The 19113-nt window shown below is 37.6% G+C and overlaps 1 protein-coding gene across 1 annotated transcript in view; it reads left to right on the top strand.

Moving 5' to 3' along the window:
• Positions 1 to 19113, top strand: part of Rock1 (Rho associated coiled-coil containing protein kinase 1) — a 110588-nt gene that overhangs the window by 72624 nt on the left and 18851 nt on the right. Inside the window, exons 15-25 of the mRNA XM_051163273.1 lie at positions 1486 to 1577; positions 1671 to 1917; positions 6344 to 6450; positions 7615 to 7765; positions 9979 to 10139; positions 12201 to 12385; positions 13678 to 13747; positions 14598 to 14692; positions 15892 to 16057; positions 17634 to 17727; positions 18913 to 19001. Of these exons, the coding sequence (XP_051019230.1) occupies positions 1486 to 1577; positions 1671 to 1917; positions 6344 to 6450; positions 7615 to 7765; positions 9979 to 10139; positions 12201 to 12385; positions 13678 to 13747; positions 14598 to 14692; positions 15892 to 16057; positions 17634 to 17727; positions 18913 to 19001 (1457 nt within the window). The remainder of the gene's footprint in view (positions 1 to 1485; positions 1578 to 1670; positions 1918 to 6343; positions 6451 to 7614; positions 7766 to 9978; positions 10140 to 12200; positions 12386 to 13677; positions 13748 to 14597; positions 14693 to 15891; positions 16058 to 17633; positions 17728 to 18912; positions 19002 to 19113) is intronic.

Here is a 19113-nt window from a genome sequence, read left to right as displayed (position 1 = left end):
GTTACATTTAAAACTTTCTAAAGCCTCTCAGTGGTGTTTAGCTAAGATAATGATCGGCACAGTTATGTGCATACCAGAATCACCTGAGCAGTGCTGAAGAACAGTAGACCCAGGCTGGGGCGATAACTACAGTTAAGAGCACTGGCTGTTCTTTCAAAGGACACAGGTTTTAATTCTCAGCACCCATACAGTGGCAAACACAAAACACCCACTTGTAATTTCAGTTTCAAGGCATCCAACACCATCTTCTGGCCTCCATACACATAGGGCAGGCAGAACTCTCATACACAAAAACTTTAAAAACAGAATACTCTAAATCCCAGAGAGTTCTAGTTAAGTTATGGTGTATATAAGTGGCCTGCATCAATATTTATAAACTCTTGAGACATTTCTAACAAGCAGCAGCATTTGAGAACTGTTAAGGTAGAGTTGCCATCCCCCCACTCCCTAGTAGTAGTAGCCCAGGCTAGCCTTGATTTCACAGAGATCCATCTGCCTCTGTCTTCCAAGTGCTGGAATTAAAGGCATGTGCCATCACTCTTGGCTAGAATTTTTATTTTAATGCCAGTGTTGCAATTGTATAACATATAAAAGTTTTTATGCCCTTTGATAACAATGATTTTATTTTTAGTTTATTTTATATATATATATATATGCAATCTATATATGCAATTATATATATAGTATATATACATGCAATCTCATGTATACACAAGGCTCTTCGTATAGGATTGATAAAGTATAAACAATGTATTCAGTGATAAAATAGATACTGGAATGTCTGTCATAAAAGAATATAAAGTTTAAGATAAAAAAGCGTCTTTTTATATCACTAAATATGTATGTATTTCTGTGGACATGCCTGTGAAACATATATATCTTTTTACCTTAGGTTCATCTTAGGATATAGATTCATATATTGTCCTAAGAAGGAGGAAGAACTAATAGTAGTTGTAGAAGAGTCAGTTAGGGGAAAAGAAGCGTGAGAAGAATCCTCATTGTTCTACCACTTACTATCTTTTGATTTTTGTGCCATTTTTAAAAATGCTGAATTATTCAAGTTATTTAGCGTTCAAAAGCAAATAAACAACTAGCTTTATTAGTGTGATGGTACATTCCTGTATCCCAGTGCTTCTTAGGAGGTTAAGGCAGGAGAGTCATGTGACCAGTTGTGTTCAAGAAGAGCCTGCAGGACATAGCGGATCACATCTCAGAGTAGCTTTGTACTATACACCAATAGATTGGTCCCATGAAAGCAATAAAAAAGAATTTGGAATGCTACAGTATCAGAAACAAAGCTGTTTTACTCTATATTACAAAACTGTGCTCCACTTTTTGATAGATTTAGAATATAAGAGTTTACAAGATAGAATTTGGTTTGAGGGTGGGAATGGACCTAATTTCACTGATTGTTGTGGTCTAAGAATAAATTTTACTTTTTAAAAAGATGTATGTTTTTTTCTAACATATTCTTTGACTTCCTAGTTTCTACACTAAAGGACCAGTTGGAAGACCTACGGAAAGCAAGTCAGAGCTCACAGCTTGCTAATGAGAAGCTGACACAGTTACAGAAGCAGGTCAGTTCTTCAGCAGGATTCTTTTCAAATTACAGTGTATTAAAAGAAATGTGATTGTGTTTGGTCAAACCTCTTTCTTTCTTTTTTTAATAGTTAGAAGAAGCCAATGACTTACTTAGGACAGAATCAGACACAGCTGTAAGATTGAGGAAGAGTCACACAGAGATGAGCAAGTCAATTAGTCAGCTAGAATCTCTGAACAGAGAATTACAGGAAAGAAACAGAATTTTAGAGAATTCCAAGTCACAAGCAGACAAGGATTACTACCAATTGCAAGCTGTATTGGAAGCTGAACGAAGAGACCGAGGGCATGATTCTGAGATGATTGGAGACCTCCAAGGTAAGACCTTTTCTCATACTATTATGTGTGTGGTGCGTGGTAGAAAGAGCTGTGTGATGCCGTGGGGTGTGTATGGGTGGCCAGAGAAAAACTTGGTAGAATTAACTCGTTCTTTCTATCTTTACTTCAATCCGGGAATTGAGCTCACGTTGTAGACTTGGTTAGTAAGCGCTTTACCTAAAACACCATCTTGCCAGCCCCATTTTAGCTTTTTTGTTTTGTTTTTCGAGACAGGGTTTCTCTGGGTAGCCGTGGTTGTCCTGGACTTGCTTTGTAGACCAGGCTGGCCTCAAACTCACAGAGATCCGCCTGCCTCTGCCTCCTGTGCGCCACTACCACCCGGCCCATTTTAGCTTTTTTAGGTGTATATTTCAGTGTCATTGAATACACTCTGCATTACTGTGCATCATTCCACAGATTTCCAGACCACCTTAGTTATCCCAAACAAAACTGTGCCTGATAAACAGCAACCCTCTTTCCTTGCTTCCTGCAGTGGGCTCTAACCACCATTCTGCTTTCTGTACCTATTAGCTTGACTACTCCACGTTCCTCATACAAATAGAATTACAAGAGGAATTCCTCAGTTGTGGGAACAGAACGCCTTAGCAAAAAAAAAAAAAAAAAAAAAAAAAAAAAGATGCAGGGTACAAGGAAAGGTTGGGATTAGAGTTAATAGCATTCTTTGTGGAACTGAAAAGCAGATTAAACATAACTAACAGTGAATAAAAAGAACAGTTTTTAAAGGTAAATACCACTTGATTTGTTTTTCAAAGATGACTGCCTTTACTTCCCTTATATTTTCCTGGTTTTGTTGCTGTTCAGTAGCAGCAGCTACACTACCTACGCAGAAGATGAAGAGAATTGCCAGGCCTCTCAGGAAAGACTGGAAGATTAAGGAGAGTATGTTTTAACCTTAGTCATGGAAGGGAACATATTTTGGGTCTCATGGGACTCGATGATTAGCTATAGTTCTGTGGAGAGAGGTCAGGTCAGTTTTTGTGACTATGGAAACAGAAATTAGGAGCTCCATTGGCTCAAAGCTGAAGAGAGTTGTGCAATCTTTGAGGCACCAGGCTTAAAATAGATCTAGATATAACCAAGAAAGGAGCCTCTTTGCAGTAACTCACAATTGTTTTAAGTCAAGTTCTTCTCACTGCAATTTTTAAAAATAATTTCTTTATTTTTCATGCATTGGTGTTTTGCCTGCATGTATATCTGTGTAAGGGTGTCATATCTTGGAGTTACAGACAGTTGCCAACTGCCATGTGGTTGCTGGGAATTGAACTCAGGATCTCTGGAAGAGCAGTCAATGCTCTTAACCACTGAGCCATCTCTCCAGCCCCTCACTGCATTTATACAGAAAATTAGCCATATGAAAACCTCATAGCTCAAAGATTAATTCCATAAATCCTTGCAGTTCTTAAAGTTATTTTTGTTCTATTTCGCTTATGACTAAACTTTGAACTACTTGCTCCAAGGCTCTATCATCATGTTTATTGTTTTTATCTTTGTTTTTACAGAATCGTTTAGATATTGATGAAAGTTAAGACAAATTTGTAGTATGATTTATTACATACTTGTCCTTTTCATTGCTTATTTTGTTTTTTACTTAACAGAAAATCCCATTTTGTAGTCTTTTTGTTTTGTCTGAAACCATCTCGGTGTATGGCCCTGCTGGCCGGAGAACTCACAAAGATCTGCTTGCTTCTCTTGAGTGTTGAGATGTCCTGTTCTGAATGTGCTGGTTTCACCCACCTGTATAAGTTAACATGTTATCTCGCCCTTATAGCACTATAAATTGGGATTTAGATCTAAAAGCTTGATCTGTCATGCAGGGTTTGAACAAGAAATCTTAGTAACAGTTAGATGTAAGGAAGCACATGACATCTGGCTGTTTTTACTGGTAGCTTTTAGTGGTTGCCCAGTTCTTCATTTCCTTTAGGCATTTGCAAAATGATACCCACCTATTATTACACTTCTAGCATTTATTATATTCAGAAGAGTGTACAACTGTCTCCTCTAGTTCCAAAATTTCTTTATCAACTGTTAAACACCATTCACCCATTAAACTGTCCTTCTCTGCTCCGTTTTCATCTAGCCACTGTAAGTCACCAATTTTTTTTTCTGAATTTACATGATCTGTATATTTTCTGTAGGCATCATGTAATAATGTAATCAAACATGAGGCTTCTTTTGTAATATTGTTCTTTAATGTTTGTAGAATGTATTAGTATCTCATTAAAGGCCAAGTCTGTTGTACAGTTTTCATATCCATTCTGTTGTTGGGAGAGCATTAGAATGTTTTCTTTTTGTTGTTGTAAATAACAATGTCGTGAACATTAATTTAATACTGTTTGCTGTCTGTATTCTCTTTTGTTCTGTTTTTTGAGACAGGATTTCTCTTTGTATCCTTGGCTGTCCTGGAACTCACTCTATAGACCAGGCTAGTCTCGAACTCAGAGATCTTCCTGCCTCTACCTCCTTAGTGCTGAGATATATATATTTGAATGGATAGTTAGGTTGTAAAAGTGTGCTTAACTTTTTGGAGCTGTTTTCTACATTGCCTGTGCCATTTCATTTGCCCTCACCAAGAAATTGGGATTCTGATTTTTCCATGTTGTTGTTAACACTAGGAAACTGCCTGAATAGGAATGAAATCCTATATTACTGCACTTCTGATTTTTATTTCCTAATTAGTAATGATGTTGAGCATTTGATATACCCAGTTGTTTCAGCAGCACCAATTGTTTAAGAGGCTGTTCTTCCCTTCCGTGTGTTTGTGTGTGTATACACAAGAGAGAGTGTGCATACATGCTCACATATGGAGACCAGAGGTCAGTGTATTTCTCTGGCACCACTCCTTCTTCTTTAAATGGTTTTGACATTTTTGTTAATTATTGATTGTCCATGGCTGAGATGTATTTGAGTACTTACCTAGCATTCATGCATAAAGCCTTAGGTCTGATCTCCAGGACTTGGGGAAAATTGATTGAAAAAGATAGGGGGAAAATGCCTTAAATAAATATATGGATTTGGCTGTGGAGGTGGCACCGTGGAGTGGGTAAAGTGCAAGTACAAGGACCTGAGTTCAGCTCCCTAGCACCCATGTAAAAGCTCAAGGGGGAGTGAATATCTACAACCTTAGTTCAGGGTGAGTAGAGGCAAGCAGATCACCAGGGCCTCACTGGCCAGCCAGTGTAGCTGCAATAAAATAAATGAGCTTCAAGTTCAGTAAAACAGGTAGAGAAGTAATTGTAGTTTTATAGCAGGTTTTTGAAACTGGGGAGTTTGATTTACCCAATGTTATTTTTCTCCCACAATATTATTTTAACTGTTCTTTGTAATTCCTAATTCGTTTTTTCATTTCTGCAGAAGATACTTTTGGAATCTTAATAGCTCTACAAAGTCTTTATTAATTGTTTTAGATAGTTATTGTCTCTGAATACACTTTCCATTTATTTATCATTGTTTTGAGGTTTGTTTGTTTGGTTGGTTGGTTGGTTGGTTGTTGTTGGGTTTTTTTTGTTTGTTTGTTTGTTTTGTTTTTTGTTTTTCGAGACAGGGTTTCTCTGTGTAGCCTTGGCCATCCTGGACTCACTTTGTAGACCAGGCTGGCCTCGAACTCACAGCGATCCGCCTGCCTCTGCCTCCCGAGTGCTGGGATTAAAGGCGTGCACCACCACGCCCGGCTTGTTTTGAGGTTTTATAGTATTTTGTGCTTCATTGGTTTTGAGACAAGGTCTGGTCATGGGGCCTAAGGTATCCTTGAACTGCTGGGCCCAAACACTCTTGCCTCGCTGAGGTTATGGTCGTCCTCCTCTGCAGCTGGGTTAGCAGTGGTTTCAGTGAACAGACCTTGTTCTTTCTTGGTTAACTGTCACTCTAGACCAGCAGTTCTCAACTTGTGGTTCATGACCCCCTTTGGGGTTGAATGCCCCTTTCACAGGGGCCTAAGACCATCGGAAACCACAGATGTTTATGTTATGATTCGTAACAGCAAAATTATAGATAGAATTAACAAAGATAATTTTGTAGTTGCTGGTCAGCACAACATGAAGAACTCTTTTAAAGGGTCACTGTAGTAGGAAGGTTGAGAACTGGCCTAGAGAGATGATTCAGCAGTTAAGAGCACTTGCTACTTTTGCAAAGGACCTGGATCAAGTTACCAGCACCTATCTGGCAGCTTACAACTCTCTGTAACTCCAGTTCCAGTGGACCTGTTGCCCTCTTCTGGCCTCTATGGGCAATGGATACAAGTGAGGCACAACATACATGAGGCAAAACACTCATACATAAAATAAAAATTCGAAACTGAACATTAACAATCACCAACAAGTCCCATGAAATTCCTCCATCCCAAATAATCATAATTCTGATTTATAATACCATAAATTAGTTTTGCTTTAATGGTTTTCTCACTTTATAGCACGAATTATATCTTTACAAGAGGAGGTGAAACATCTCAAACATAATCTTGAAAGAGTCGAAGAAGAAAGAAAAGAGGCTCAAGACATGCTTAATCATTCAGAAAAGGTAAGTGACTTACTGTCCTAATTATGATGTAATATTCTGATTATCGAAGGTTACAAGGTAGTTTTAGAGCATTTGTAATGTTTGTGTTTTTATTGTGTGATTGGTTTCTTGGTGTATGGCATGTATGGTATATTGGTCATCTTGTTAACATATTATTTTTGTTTGTACTCTAAAAAGCTTTAGATGTTTAATAGATAATTACATTACTTTGGTTTAGAAGTAGCTTTTAATAAGAAAATTGTTCCTAGTTCCTTTGTACATAGGTAAGAGGGGAAGGCATTAATCCTTGCTCATCATATGAAGAGAGAAAATAAAGGAATGGACCCTTACACACTATGTATGATTATACCATGTTGTTAGTAAAAAAGTAAAATTTTTAAAAATCCAAAGCAATTGGCTTTTGCATCTTCTCCCCTATCCCTCTTTCTCCCTCCTTCCAGTAGGGTCAAGCATCATGGCACATGCTTATTCAGCACATCTTATTGTGGTCTGGGACGCACTGTCATGTCTCTTTTTTTACTACATGAGCTCCAGAGACCTAACTAGGGTCATCAGCCTTAGTGGCGATTGTCTTTACCCAGCCTAGTCATCCTGCTGGACCCTGCATTTATTTAGAATTTTATCAAGTTTCACTGCTAAGTAGCTTGCTGAGGAAAGGACCTAACAATTATTTTACAAATCTAGGTCTCAACTTCAGTGTTTCCCCCAGGAAAAAATTATTTTAAAAGCCACTGCTTTGATATGTTCTATCCCAGAGTAGTTTTTGTTAGCCAATCAGATATAAATGTGGAAATAGGATGAAAAAAGGAATAATGAACTTTCAAAAGACTGGAATTTATTCTTACTGTTCTTACCTAAACATTTCACTACCTTGTCCCAAGATGATTCATTTTTTAAGGGAAGTAAATATGAATTTAGATAATACTATAGATGAGTTTCTTATATTTTTAAGGCAAAACTTGAATAATAAAGTGAAAAATTGTTTCATTCATTTGTGTAAACCTGCAGCACAGAGAGAGCTGCATCCCTGTGGTGAATGCTTCAGATGGGGAGGGTGGTTAGGACAGTGCTTATCTTCTGTGGAGTGTTGAGGAATGTATGGTTTAATTGTATGCCTCCTGCACAGTTTGTTATAGTTCATGACTCTGGTTCTAATTTTTTTAGGAAAAGAATAATTTAGAGATAGATTTGAACTATAAGCTCAAGTCTTTACAGCAGAGGTTAGAACAAGAAGTAAATGAACACAAAGTAACCAAAGCACGGTTGACTGACAAGCACCAGTCTATTGAAGAGGCAAAGTCTGCTGCCATGTGTGGTGAGTGCCACTTACATGAGTATTTTCTGTGATTAGTTTTAAATAATATTTGCAGAAGTTTGGTTTTGATCAAAACTTCACTTCTTTGGTAGAGTGTATAAGTAAACGTTGTTATCCAAGAATAGAATACCTTTTATTATATCTTCTCTTTTTATCACAGTTTTACCTTTTATAGTTTCCTTACTTTACCTACTACTATGTCTTCACTATAAAAGTTGGTGGAATCATACTAAGCATGGCAGCCCCACTTGTAATCTCAGCACTGGAGAAGCTAAGGCATTCGTGACCTCGGGGCTTGAGTCTAAAACAAAACAAAACTCTATTCTCCCAGTTTTTCTTTTTTCTCTCTTTTTTAAATTAATTCATTATTGTAAATATATATTTTATTTATTATCATTTACTAACATTGCATCCCTATTGTTACCCACTCGCTCTTATCTTCCCATTCCCACCCTCCCTCCACCTTCTGCCTATTCCCCTCCCCTAGACATTTTTGGTTCTTCAAGACAGGGTTTCTCTGTGTAGCCTTGGCTGTCCTGGACTTGCTTTGTAGACCAGGCTGGCCTCAAACTCACAGAGATTCACCTGCCCCTGCCTCCCGAGTGCTGGGATTACAGGCGTGAGCCACCGTATCTGGTTTCTTCCAGTTTTTCTTTCTTTTCCTTTTTTCTTTCTTTCTTTCTTTTTTTCCCTTAAGATGTATTTATTTATTTATTATGTATACAGTGCTCTGCCTGCATAACAGAAGAGGGCATTAGATCCCGTTATAGATGGGTGTGAGCCACCATGTGGTTGCTGAGTTTTGAAATCAGGACCTCTGGAAGCGCCGACAATTCTCTTAACCACGGAGCCATTTTTCCAGCCCCTCTCCCAGTTTTTCAATCAATCACTTGGTTTTTCTTTATGATCCATTCTGGACCTCATTGTCAGTTGCCTTTCGCTTCAATTTTTTATTCCTTTATATTTACTTTGCTTTTATGGCTTCCAGTCACAATCCTTGTTTAGACCAACCAGTTACCTCATTTTCTTACTACCTCAAATGTACTTAAGATCAATGTTAATCCATTGTATTGTCTCCAACTACAATTATAACTCATGTTTGTAAAAAGCTACTCTTATTATCTGGAGGATGCTTTGAAAATCGGAACAGTGGAAGTAGGGTGATCTGATGGTAGCAGAAGCACAAAGGGTAACAAAATGTGATAAAAGGTGGAAAGAAAAGGAAGCAAGAAAGACTCAGGTGTTTAGTTTGAACAACTGAATTGGTGGAAAATCCTATACAGAGATTGATATAAGTGCAATAGAAGTGACCTGGGGGTAGGAAAGAAAGGTAACTATTTCAGTATGTTAGCTTGCGGGCTAGGGATGTTGTTCAGTAGCAGAACACATGCGTAGCTTGCTTGAGGTTCTGAGTTCAAAGTCAGCACATCCCTGAAAACTACAACTTCGATCATTTTATTAGATCGATCTATCTATCTGTCCATCTAAACTACTCAATTGTTTTGTATGCCTGAAACTCAAGGACAAATATCTGGAGTCAAAACATAAGTGAAATGGATTTCTGTTGGGTTGGAGAGAAGGGAATTGGGAGCTAATGATTATGTTAGCACAGCTGTATTTGTAAGGTTAGGGGGAAGTGAACTTCCACTTTGTCACACAGAAGGCAGGACCTAAGGATAGCAGAAAGACTTAATTATGCAACTTGCTACTGGCATGACTGGAAAAGCTAAAAATCTCAGAAATTGACTTACCATATCCTAGAATAAGGTACCTGGTAAACGCTAGAATCTTTGGATAATAACTCGACCATCGAATCTTGTCATTGAATTGCACAGAGATCCTATCCTAAGAGCTTCTTTGAAAAGTTTTCCAGACCAATGCAACATAGAGATTAATAACTGCACTCATGTTTCTCAGTTCTTTGCCTTTGTTTCAGTCTTCATTATTGTATTCTTCCCAGCTACACCCTTTATCTTCTAATGTAAATGGTATTGGATTATCTCCTCTCCTTTGGGCAAGGGCTTGATTGAGACATTTTTTTTTAATTACTATATTTTGTAACTTTTTCTTCTGAGATTCTTATAAATTACTTAACTGCTCTTAGAACTTTTATAATTAGTCAGAGATTTTTAAAGACCATTTCCCAGACCATTTAAAGTGAAAATTATTAAGGTGCTCTTTAAATGTACGTTCGTAACTTTTTTCTATTGCAGAAATGGAAAAAAAGCTGAAGGAAGAGAGAGAAGCTCGAGAGAAGGCTGAAAATAGAGTTGTTGAGACCGAGAAACAGTGCTCTATGCTAGATGTTGATCTGAAACAGTCTCAACAGAAGTTAGAGCATTTGACTGAAAATAAAGACAGGATGGAGGACGAAGTAAGACACAGTGCTAATTTTATCCATCTTTTAAGAGAAACTATTGTAGGTTGTGGCTGGAGAACTCCTAATGTGTATTTGAAACACAGAAGAAGATTTGAGAAGTGTATGTTTACTGTTTACACTGTCATCCCAGCACTTAGAAATTTCATTTTAAATAGCTGTGAAGCCAGATGGTAGTCAGCCTGCCTCTGCCTCCCAGCACCTGGAAGGCACAGCAGGTGGATCTCTGTGAGTTTGAGGCCAGCCTGGTTTATAGAGCCAGTTCCAGAGAAACCCTGTCTCAAAAAAATAAGGGGGAAAAAAAAAAGCTATGAAACATTCACTCCCTAGGATCTGTTCATCTGTGCCATGGTATTTCACAGCAATGCATGCAACGGTATCAAAATGTCTTAGTTCCTCCTAGGAAACACTACTTCCTTACAAAACAGACTATCCAAAAGTATTAGTGATATCTAAGAAAGCACTTTTTGAAATTAATTGCTACTTAGAATGTCTCACATTGATAGAAAACATGTAGTACATATTTATAATACTATTGATAAAACAATTAAAGGCTTTTTGTTGGTCCTCTCTGGCCTAGAAATTATTTGTAAGTAGTTTCCAAGACTTGACTTGATGGAGGCAACACTGTTAGTACAGATTGTGTGCTTGGTGAGAAGGTAGGTAAGTCATGGCAAAGGGAGGTGAAAGCACAAAGGTTAAGTGGAGCTGACACTTGGGCTCTAAAGTGACTGGTGAGATGCTATAGGCAAAAACTGCCTTTTAGAAAAATTAATGTATTTATTGGTATAGAGAATTGACTAAAAGAGATTAGAAATAAACTAGCAAGGAGGATAACTGTATATCTAAAATTAGGAAGATGGAGCCTGGAGATGGCTCAAATGTTAAGGATTTTAACTACTCTTCAGGAGAACACGGGATTTAATTCCCAGGACCCTCTTCTGGCTTCTTCAGGCACCAGGCACATACATGATCCAAACACATAACATGTAGGCTAAATACCATATACATAACGTAAAATTTCTTTTTAATTAAAAAATTTAAAAGGCCTCTTCTCCCAAAATTAGGGTTATTTAAGGTGAATAAGATATATATAGTCTATAGCGGGAGAGGAAGTCCCCCTCGGTCATAGACCTAAGGAAGGGGAATAGGGTGAAAGCGGGAGGGAGGGAAGGGGGGAGCATATAGGTGATGGGATAACAATTTAGTTGTAATCTGAATAAGTTAATAAAAAATATATATATAATCTTAGACCAATCATAATTACAAGCACAGCAACATATGTGTGTTCCTACTAAAGTTAACAAGAGCCTTGCTAAGGATGTGGCATTTGGGAGCTGCAGAATAAACACAGTTTAAGATTGTTCATTAAGTCTGAACATGTTGTAGTGTCAAACTATCCCGGGAAGGGACAGAAAGGAGTGCATGTACAGGACAGAGGTGAAGGAGCTTGTGCTGTACCATGATCTCTGTGGTAACCACCTTGCAGACAGCAGATAATGAACACGGTGTAAACTACTGTAAGAGTTTTGAGTTCATTGGCTCCTACACTAATAAGTACTATTCCCTAAGTTTAAGGACTGTATAAAATAGAATATATAAACATTTGTCAATGAACAGATAAATTAAAGAACTCATTTGAAGCCAGGTGGTAGTGGCACACGCCTTAAATCCCAGCATTTGGGAGGCAGAAGCAGGCAGATCTCTGTGAGGTCAAGGCCAGCCTGGTCTACAGAATGAGTTCCAGGACAGCCAAAACTGTTATACAGAGAAACTCTGTCTCAAAAAAAATAGAGGCCCCATTTGGAATGTCCCCTCACACAATTTTCCAAAATTTCCAGACTAGTTGAAAGTAAGCTTTTTCTTTTTTGTACAGATTCCATATCTAAAATGTATATATACTATTTTTACTTAGAATAAATATACAGTAGTAGACATAGGAAGAATTAGAGTAGTGCAAGGGATAATAATGTTCTTGAGATTTGATTAGTTAGTATCCTTTTAGATATCTAATAAGTTCCAAAAAATTAAGATGTTAATCATTTTTTTCATTCATAGGTTAAGAATCTCACTCTGCAGCTGGAACAGGAATCAAATAAACGGCTCTTGCTACAGAATGAATTGAAGACTCAAGCATTTGAAGCTGACAATTTAAAAGGTTTAGAAAAACAGATGAAACAGGAAATAAATACTTTATTAGAAGCAAAGAGATTGTTAGAATTTGAGTTAGCTCAACTTACAAAGTAAGTCTTAAAAATATCTTTTTGTGTTTTCATTAGCTTAGAGATGCTTGATATTTTATATGTTCATATGATCTCAAATTTTGTGGAAGAAAAACAAAATTTTGATAAAAGAATTTACTTACTTGCAAAGAAGATTTGCAAGCATCACAAAAGTGAAGCTACTCTACCTGACAGGAAGTGTTCCAGGTTGCTTTACTTTAGAGATTACAATTAGACATAGTTTTGGGGTGGGTGTGAAGCTGTTTTGTTTCTTTGGTTCATCTCAAAATTGCAGTCTTTTTATTTTTCCATTAGTGCTGAGATGTCATGTGCGTACTTACTTGAGATCAAAACAAAGCCAGAGTGTCATTATTTTCAGAACATATGCGGGCCTGCTTTAAAAATATAGAATGAAAGATTGGTACTCCTTATTCCAAGTTTTGATTTTATTTCTTCCAGATACATACTATACTGTTAGGCCTGGTTTTGGTTTTGTTTTTCCCTGAGACAGAGTTTCTCTTTGTTCCCCTCAATGTCCTATTCACTCTGTAGACTAGGCTGGTCTTACCTGCCGCTACCTCCTAAATGCTGAGATTAAAGGCATGTGCCATCACCATCCATCATTAGGCATGTTTCAATGCAATAAATAATTTTGGTGTTTTGTTTTTTGTTTTTTTTTTTTGTTTGTTTGTTTGTTTGTTTTTTCATTTAGAAGCCCCATTTTTATCAGAAAATACACATAATACTTTTCCCCCCAAGCACTTAGCACTCAATGGACATTTATTATGTACTTTATATCAACTACATGGCTTGTTACTAAACTACAAAGCAATTGCTGTCTAATATTAACTCCTAGCAGCCTGGGATAAAATTAATTATTGATTAATCCTTGAAAATCTGGGTCTATTGTGGCCTTACGGATTTGAGTATTTTTCTCTCCCGAATTATCCTTTTTCCTGTGAGATGCATTTATGTGTGTGATGTATACGTATTTTGTCTTTCTCCTTACCAATTTATTGTTCTGATTCTCTATGTAATTACTTTTTATACCTCTTCATGTATTTAATTGCCAAAGTATGTTACACCTCATTTTTTTTTTACTTAAATAATTTATGACCTCTGCTTTTGTTTACCACATAAGACATTTAAAATGTTTTTCTGTGACTTTTTCTGCCTCCCCAGATTAGCTAGAAAAGTAACATGATTTTGAAATATTTTTCTTGCATAAGTTATTGAACCTTTGCATTTTAGCAATTTAAATGAAATCTATCATAAATAGGAAGATTTAATTACTGATCTTCTTTTATCTAAAGGCAATACAGAGGAAATGAAGGGCAGATGCGGGAGTTACAAGATCAACTTGAAGCTGAGCAATATTTCTCTGTAAGTGAAAATTATTTTTAATATAGAAACTTTTTATTTTTTAAGACAAGGTTTCTCTGTGCAGCTTTGACTGATTTAAACAAGGAACTTAAGAGTTTTAATCCCAGCACTTAGGAGGCAAAGGCAGGTGGATCTCTTTGAGTTCGAGGCCAACCTGGTCTACCAAGTGAGTCCAGGACAGCCAAGGCTACAAAGAGAAAGAAACCCTGACTTGAAAAACCAAAATAAGGTTTTTTCTATAAATTACATTTCTTTTTAAGGTTTGTGGTCTATTTAAATTGTTAAAGAGGAAAAAAAACCATTTTTTGGTGCAATTTTTCAGCAGTTACCATCAAATTACAACTGTAAATAACACTGTATTAGTTCGGCATGGTGGTGCAGGCTTTAAGTCTACCCTCCAGAGGTAGAGGCAGGTGGATCCAGGCTACAGAGTAAGACCTTGTGTTGAACCAAGAAAGACTTTGTTGCTAAACATGGAGGCTACGGTGTGGTGGGGATGGGGTTTCCTGAGTTGTAGTCCAACACTGACTTAATATTTATCAAATTGTGCCCTCTACCTGTTTTTTCTTTTTGGTTTTTCGAGATAGGGTGCTCCTGTGTAGCTGCGTCTGCCCTAGAAATTGTTCTGGCCTCGAACTTAAGAGATCCATCTGCCTCTGCCTCCCAAATGCTGGGTGTGTTCCACCACAGAATGCTGGGCATGTACCACCACCATCCAGCTTGTTTGTTTCTTCTGTAAGTTCCAGTGTTCTGGAAGAGCAGATAACCACTGAGCCAACTTTTAAAGTAAAGAAACTGCTAAATGATTTATAACCATAAAAACGTAATTTTTATCACTCATTTTTTACAGACACTTTATAAAACCCAGGTAAAGGAACTTAAAGAAGAAATTGAAGAAAAAAACAGAGAAAATTTAAAGAAAATACAGGAGCTGCAAAGTGAAAAGTATGTCTGTTTTGCTTTGGAACAGAACAGGAACCTATACTTGAGAAAGGCATTCATAAATTTAAGTTGAAAGATAGGTAGTAGGGCTAATTTATTTGGCTAATTAATACCAAATCAGACTAGTCTGCCTTAAGATTCCAGTTTGAAAGCATTGGCTCTCTCTTCTGGCTACTATGAGCTCCAAGCAACGTATTGTGCACTTAAATACATGCAAGCAAAATCTCATACATATGAAATAAAAATAAATATTTATAAAAACAAAAAAGAGAAAGAAGAGACATTGGTGGTCATGATTAGGGATAATCCAAATTTACTATCCAAATTTACTGAGACCCTACAAAAGTCAGGAAAGTATACAGATGACCAAGATGGCTTGTCTAAGAGAGGATCTTTGGGACAAATAGACAGATGATAGCAATCAAATCCTAGTGTAAATGTCAATTCCGAAAAGTTTGTTTTTTGAGATAGAATCTCTTATATCCAAGGCTGGCCTTGATCGGTCCTGCTGCCTCTGCCTTCCAAGTGGTAGATTCTGTAACTGACCCCATACTCTGAGAATTCTGAAAAGCTTCAAAGTGTATTGTCTAATAACATTTCCTAATAGTTAACAGTAGTTTGAATCTGTATCCTTTCCTAATCTCATTGAATTACTCACGGATAACTTAGTTTTAACTTTCTAGTTTAATGACTTGATGAAATTAAGTCCAGGAAGTACAAGGAACTTGCCCAGAGTCTGTATCCAGTAGAAATAGGGATGAAGTATCTTGAATCTGACCTCCTGGTCAGTGGCTTTCAACTTCTCCTCTCTATTTTATATTCCAGACCCACAGCAAAGTCTTTTTCTAAAAGTAAATGGCTTAAGTAGTTAAGGTCATTACTTTTATTTAAAAAATGTTGTAATGGATTTAAAGTTTATTTTAAGAAGTAAAATCCTTGGTTCTGTTATTAAGAGAAAATTGTGTGATTTGGGCAGGGGTCGCTGGGGAAAGTTTTTTGGTTTGTTGTTGTTTCCAGAGATAATGTCACTATGTAGTCTAGGCTGGCCTTAAATTCTCAATCCTTCTGCTTCAAGACTTAGTTGTTAGATTTACAGGTATAAACAGCTATATCTAGCATGGTAATTGTTGTGATTTATGTGATCAAGTAAGGAAAATGAACTAAATTTGTTTTTATTCATTTCACCTAAAACTGTGTTGCAGAGAAACTCTTTCTACTCAGTTGGATCTAGCAGAAACAAAAGCTGAGTCTGAGCAGTTGGCTCGAGGACTTTTGGAAGAGCAGTATTTTGAGTTGACTCAAGAAAGCAAGAAAGCTGCTTCAAGAACTAGACAGGAGATGACAGATAAGGATCACACCGTTAGTCGGGTAAGTGGTATGTGGATGGATGTCTAACTGAAACTGACTTACGTCACACTTAAAGTGTTGGGTGTGTAGATGTGCATGCGTACTTATGCTTCCTGCCTTCTTGTACTGTGTTTATCAAAAACAGTTGGTAATGACAGAAAGCCCTACTGTAGATAGATCTCTGTTGTATTTTATGTGAAGACATGCTTATCTTAAACTCACTTTTTATTCTCTTTACTATGTTGAGAGTAGTTGTATGAATTAGATTTCTTTGAAATTCAGAGAAACCATTCTGGGATAAGAAACTCCTTGTTGATACTCAACTAATCCATTGTGATAAAAGCCAATCCTACTAATTCCCTATTCTTTCAATTCAGACTGTATTTTCTATGTAATGTGGGATAAGTGGGAGTTACAGAAGCTTTTTTTTTTAGGTTAACAAGTACTCTGTTGTAAGCATGCCTGAGTTCAAATCCTGCCTTTGCCTCCGAGAAGCTATGTGATCTTGGCAAAACTGAGGTGTAGAGGATTAATATATTATTCTCAGAGGCAAGGACTTGAGTTTGAATCTCCGAATACCCATATAAAAACATGGACATGGCTGCCGATATCTGTAATCTCAGCATTGGGAAAGGAGACAAGCAGACCCTGAGAGCTTCCTGGTCAGCCAGACTAGCCAAAATAGTGAGTTTTCTGTTCAGTAAGAGACTCTACCTCAATACCTTAAAGAGATCCTGTGTCCTGCTCTCGACTCTACATGAGTGTGCTCCAGCATGTACACGTACATGTATAGACACACACACACACAGTGGGGGGAGGGTGGGAAGAGAGAGAAATGATAAGCCATGCATGGTTTATAATCCCAGCACTTAGTGACTGATCATTAGGTCTAAGAAGTGCCTCAGCTGCATAGCTCCACGCCAACCTGGAGTATATTACTAGATCATATCTCAACTCTCTCCCCACTTGCTGCCTCATCCAACTAAAGGGGGGAAATAACACTCCTTCAATGCAATTGTTGTTATGAGTAAAACTGGTCAGTGGTGAACATAGTATTTCATCCTCGTCACATGAAGAAACTGAGATACAGGAGGATGGCATGCCCAGGGCCATACAGGTTAACAGTAGAGCTAGGAATAAGTGCAATTTCCTAGTCTTCTATCTAGTTCTCTTTATAATATACTTTTTTACTTTATTTTACTTAATATGTGTAAACACATAAACATACACACATATATGTGTGTATACCTACCGTTTTTGGAAGGTAATTGTTCCTAAAACATTTAGAATTTAATTCTATATTCAATTTGGGGGGGATGGTTTTGGTTTTTCAAAACAGGGTTCTCTGTGTATCCCTGGCTATCCTGGAATTCACTCTGGAGACCAGGCTGGCCTTGAACTCAGAGATCTGACAGCCTCGGCCCGCTGTGTGCTGGGAGTTAAAGGTGTGTGCACGATTCATTCACATACTTTAAACTGGAAACTAGGTATTTTCTATAGTTAAGCAATGTTTGACCTGCTTCATCTACAGGTGTTAAGTATTATTTTAAAGATATTTAGCTTTAAGTATGAAATAACCTTTGTTTGCTTTCTTTAGCTTGAAGAAACAAACAGTGTGCTAACCAAAGATATTGAAATACTAAGAAAAGAAAATGAAGAGCTAACAGAAAGGATGAGGACAGCAGAAGAAGGTATACAGAATTTCCTTAACAGACAACAGTGTGGGCCTGCAGAGAAAGCTCAGTAATTATGAGCAGTTGCTGTTCATGAAGAAGACACAGGTTCAGTTCCCAGCACCCACATGGTGGCTCACAGTTTTCCCTACTCCAGGATATCCAACACTTTTTATTTTTAAAGACAGGGTTTTTGTGTTACACAGAGCCCTGGCTGTCCTGGACTCACTTTGTGGATCAGGCTGGCCTTAAACTCACAGAGATCTGCCTGCCTCTGCCTCCCCAGAGCTAGGATTAAAGGTGTGCGCCACCACGCCTGGCCAACTTCAGTATTGTTTTTTAATTGATAATATGAGGGCTAGAGAGATGGCTCATCCATTAAGAGAGCTTGCTGTTCTTCTAGAAGACCCAAATTGGGTTCCCAGCATCCACATTGAGCAGCTTATAACCCCCTGTGACTCCAGTTCCAGAGGGTCTGATGCCCTCCCTCTTCTGGCCTCTGATTGTCTAAGTGCTCCCATACTACAGGGCGCCCATGCAACAGTGTAGCTATTCATGATGGTGCTCACCTTTAATTCCTGCACTTGGAAGGCAGAAGCAGACTCTATAAGTTCCAAGTTAGCCTGATTGATACCATGTCAAAAAAGAAAGAAGATGTAAAACTAATTCTGAGATTAATCTTTAGTTACGTTTTACATTAGGTTTTTAAGTACTTGTTTTCATATATTGACTACTTATATAGCCTTAAGAATTAATATTAATGAAGCTGGGCTCAGTGGCCCATGCGTGTAATCCCAGCACTTAAAAGGCAGAGGCAGGTGTATTTCTGTGAGTTCAAGGCAAACCTGGTCTATAAAAGGAGTCCAGGACAGCCAAGGATACTCAGAGAAACCCTGTCTGGGCCAGGGAAGGGGTGGGTGGGTGGAGATGGAGGACAGGGGGTAGGGGGAATTAATGAGCTGGACAAATCATGCAGTCCCAACATTTGGGAGGTAGAGGCAAGAGAACTAGGAGTTCAAGGGCAGCCTGGGCTACATGTATTTAAAAACAAAATTAACCAGTTACCTTAGTAAAATTACTGAAACATACCATGCATTACTATGTAATGTATACTAACTTCAGTAATTGAGGACATTGCTAGTTTGGAGTGCAGATAAAATAACTTAATGCTGTGCAGTAATGGTTTACACAATTTATTGGCAGAATATAAATTGAAGAAGGAGGAAGAAATAAATAATCTTAAGACTGCCTTTGAGAAGAATATCAGTACTGAACGGACCCTTAAAACACAGGTACACGTGCCATCAGCTCTTCCCATGGGTTTTCATTTGAGTATCAGAAAATTAATAATTGTTCTTTATGTTTTTACTAAATGAAGGTTGGCTTTAGCTTTTCATTAGAACA

Source organism: Acomys russatus, chromosome 20 (assembly GCF_903995435.1).
Source record: "Acomys russatus chromosome 20, mAcoRus1.1, whole genome shotgun sequence".
NCBI classification, from domain to species: Eukaryota; Metazoa; Chordata; class Mammalia; order Rodentia; family Muridae; genus Acomys; species Acomys russatus.
Note: the sequence above shows the minus strand (reverse complement) of the source record. Positions and strands in the feature narration are given on the sequence as shown.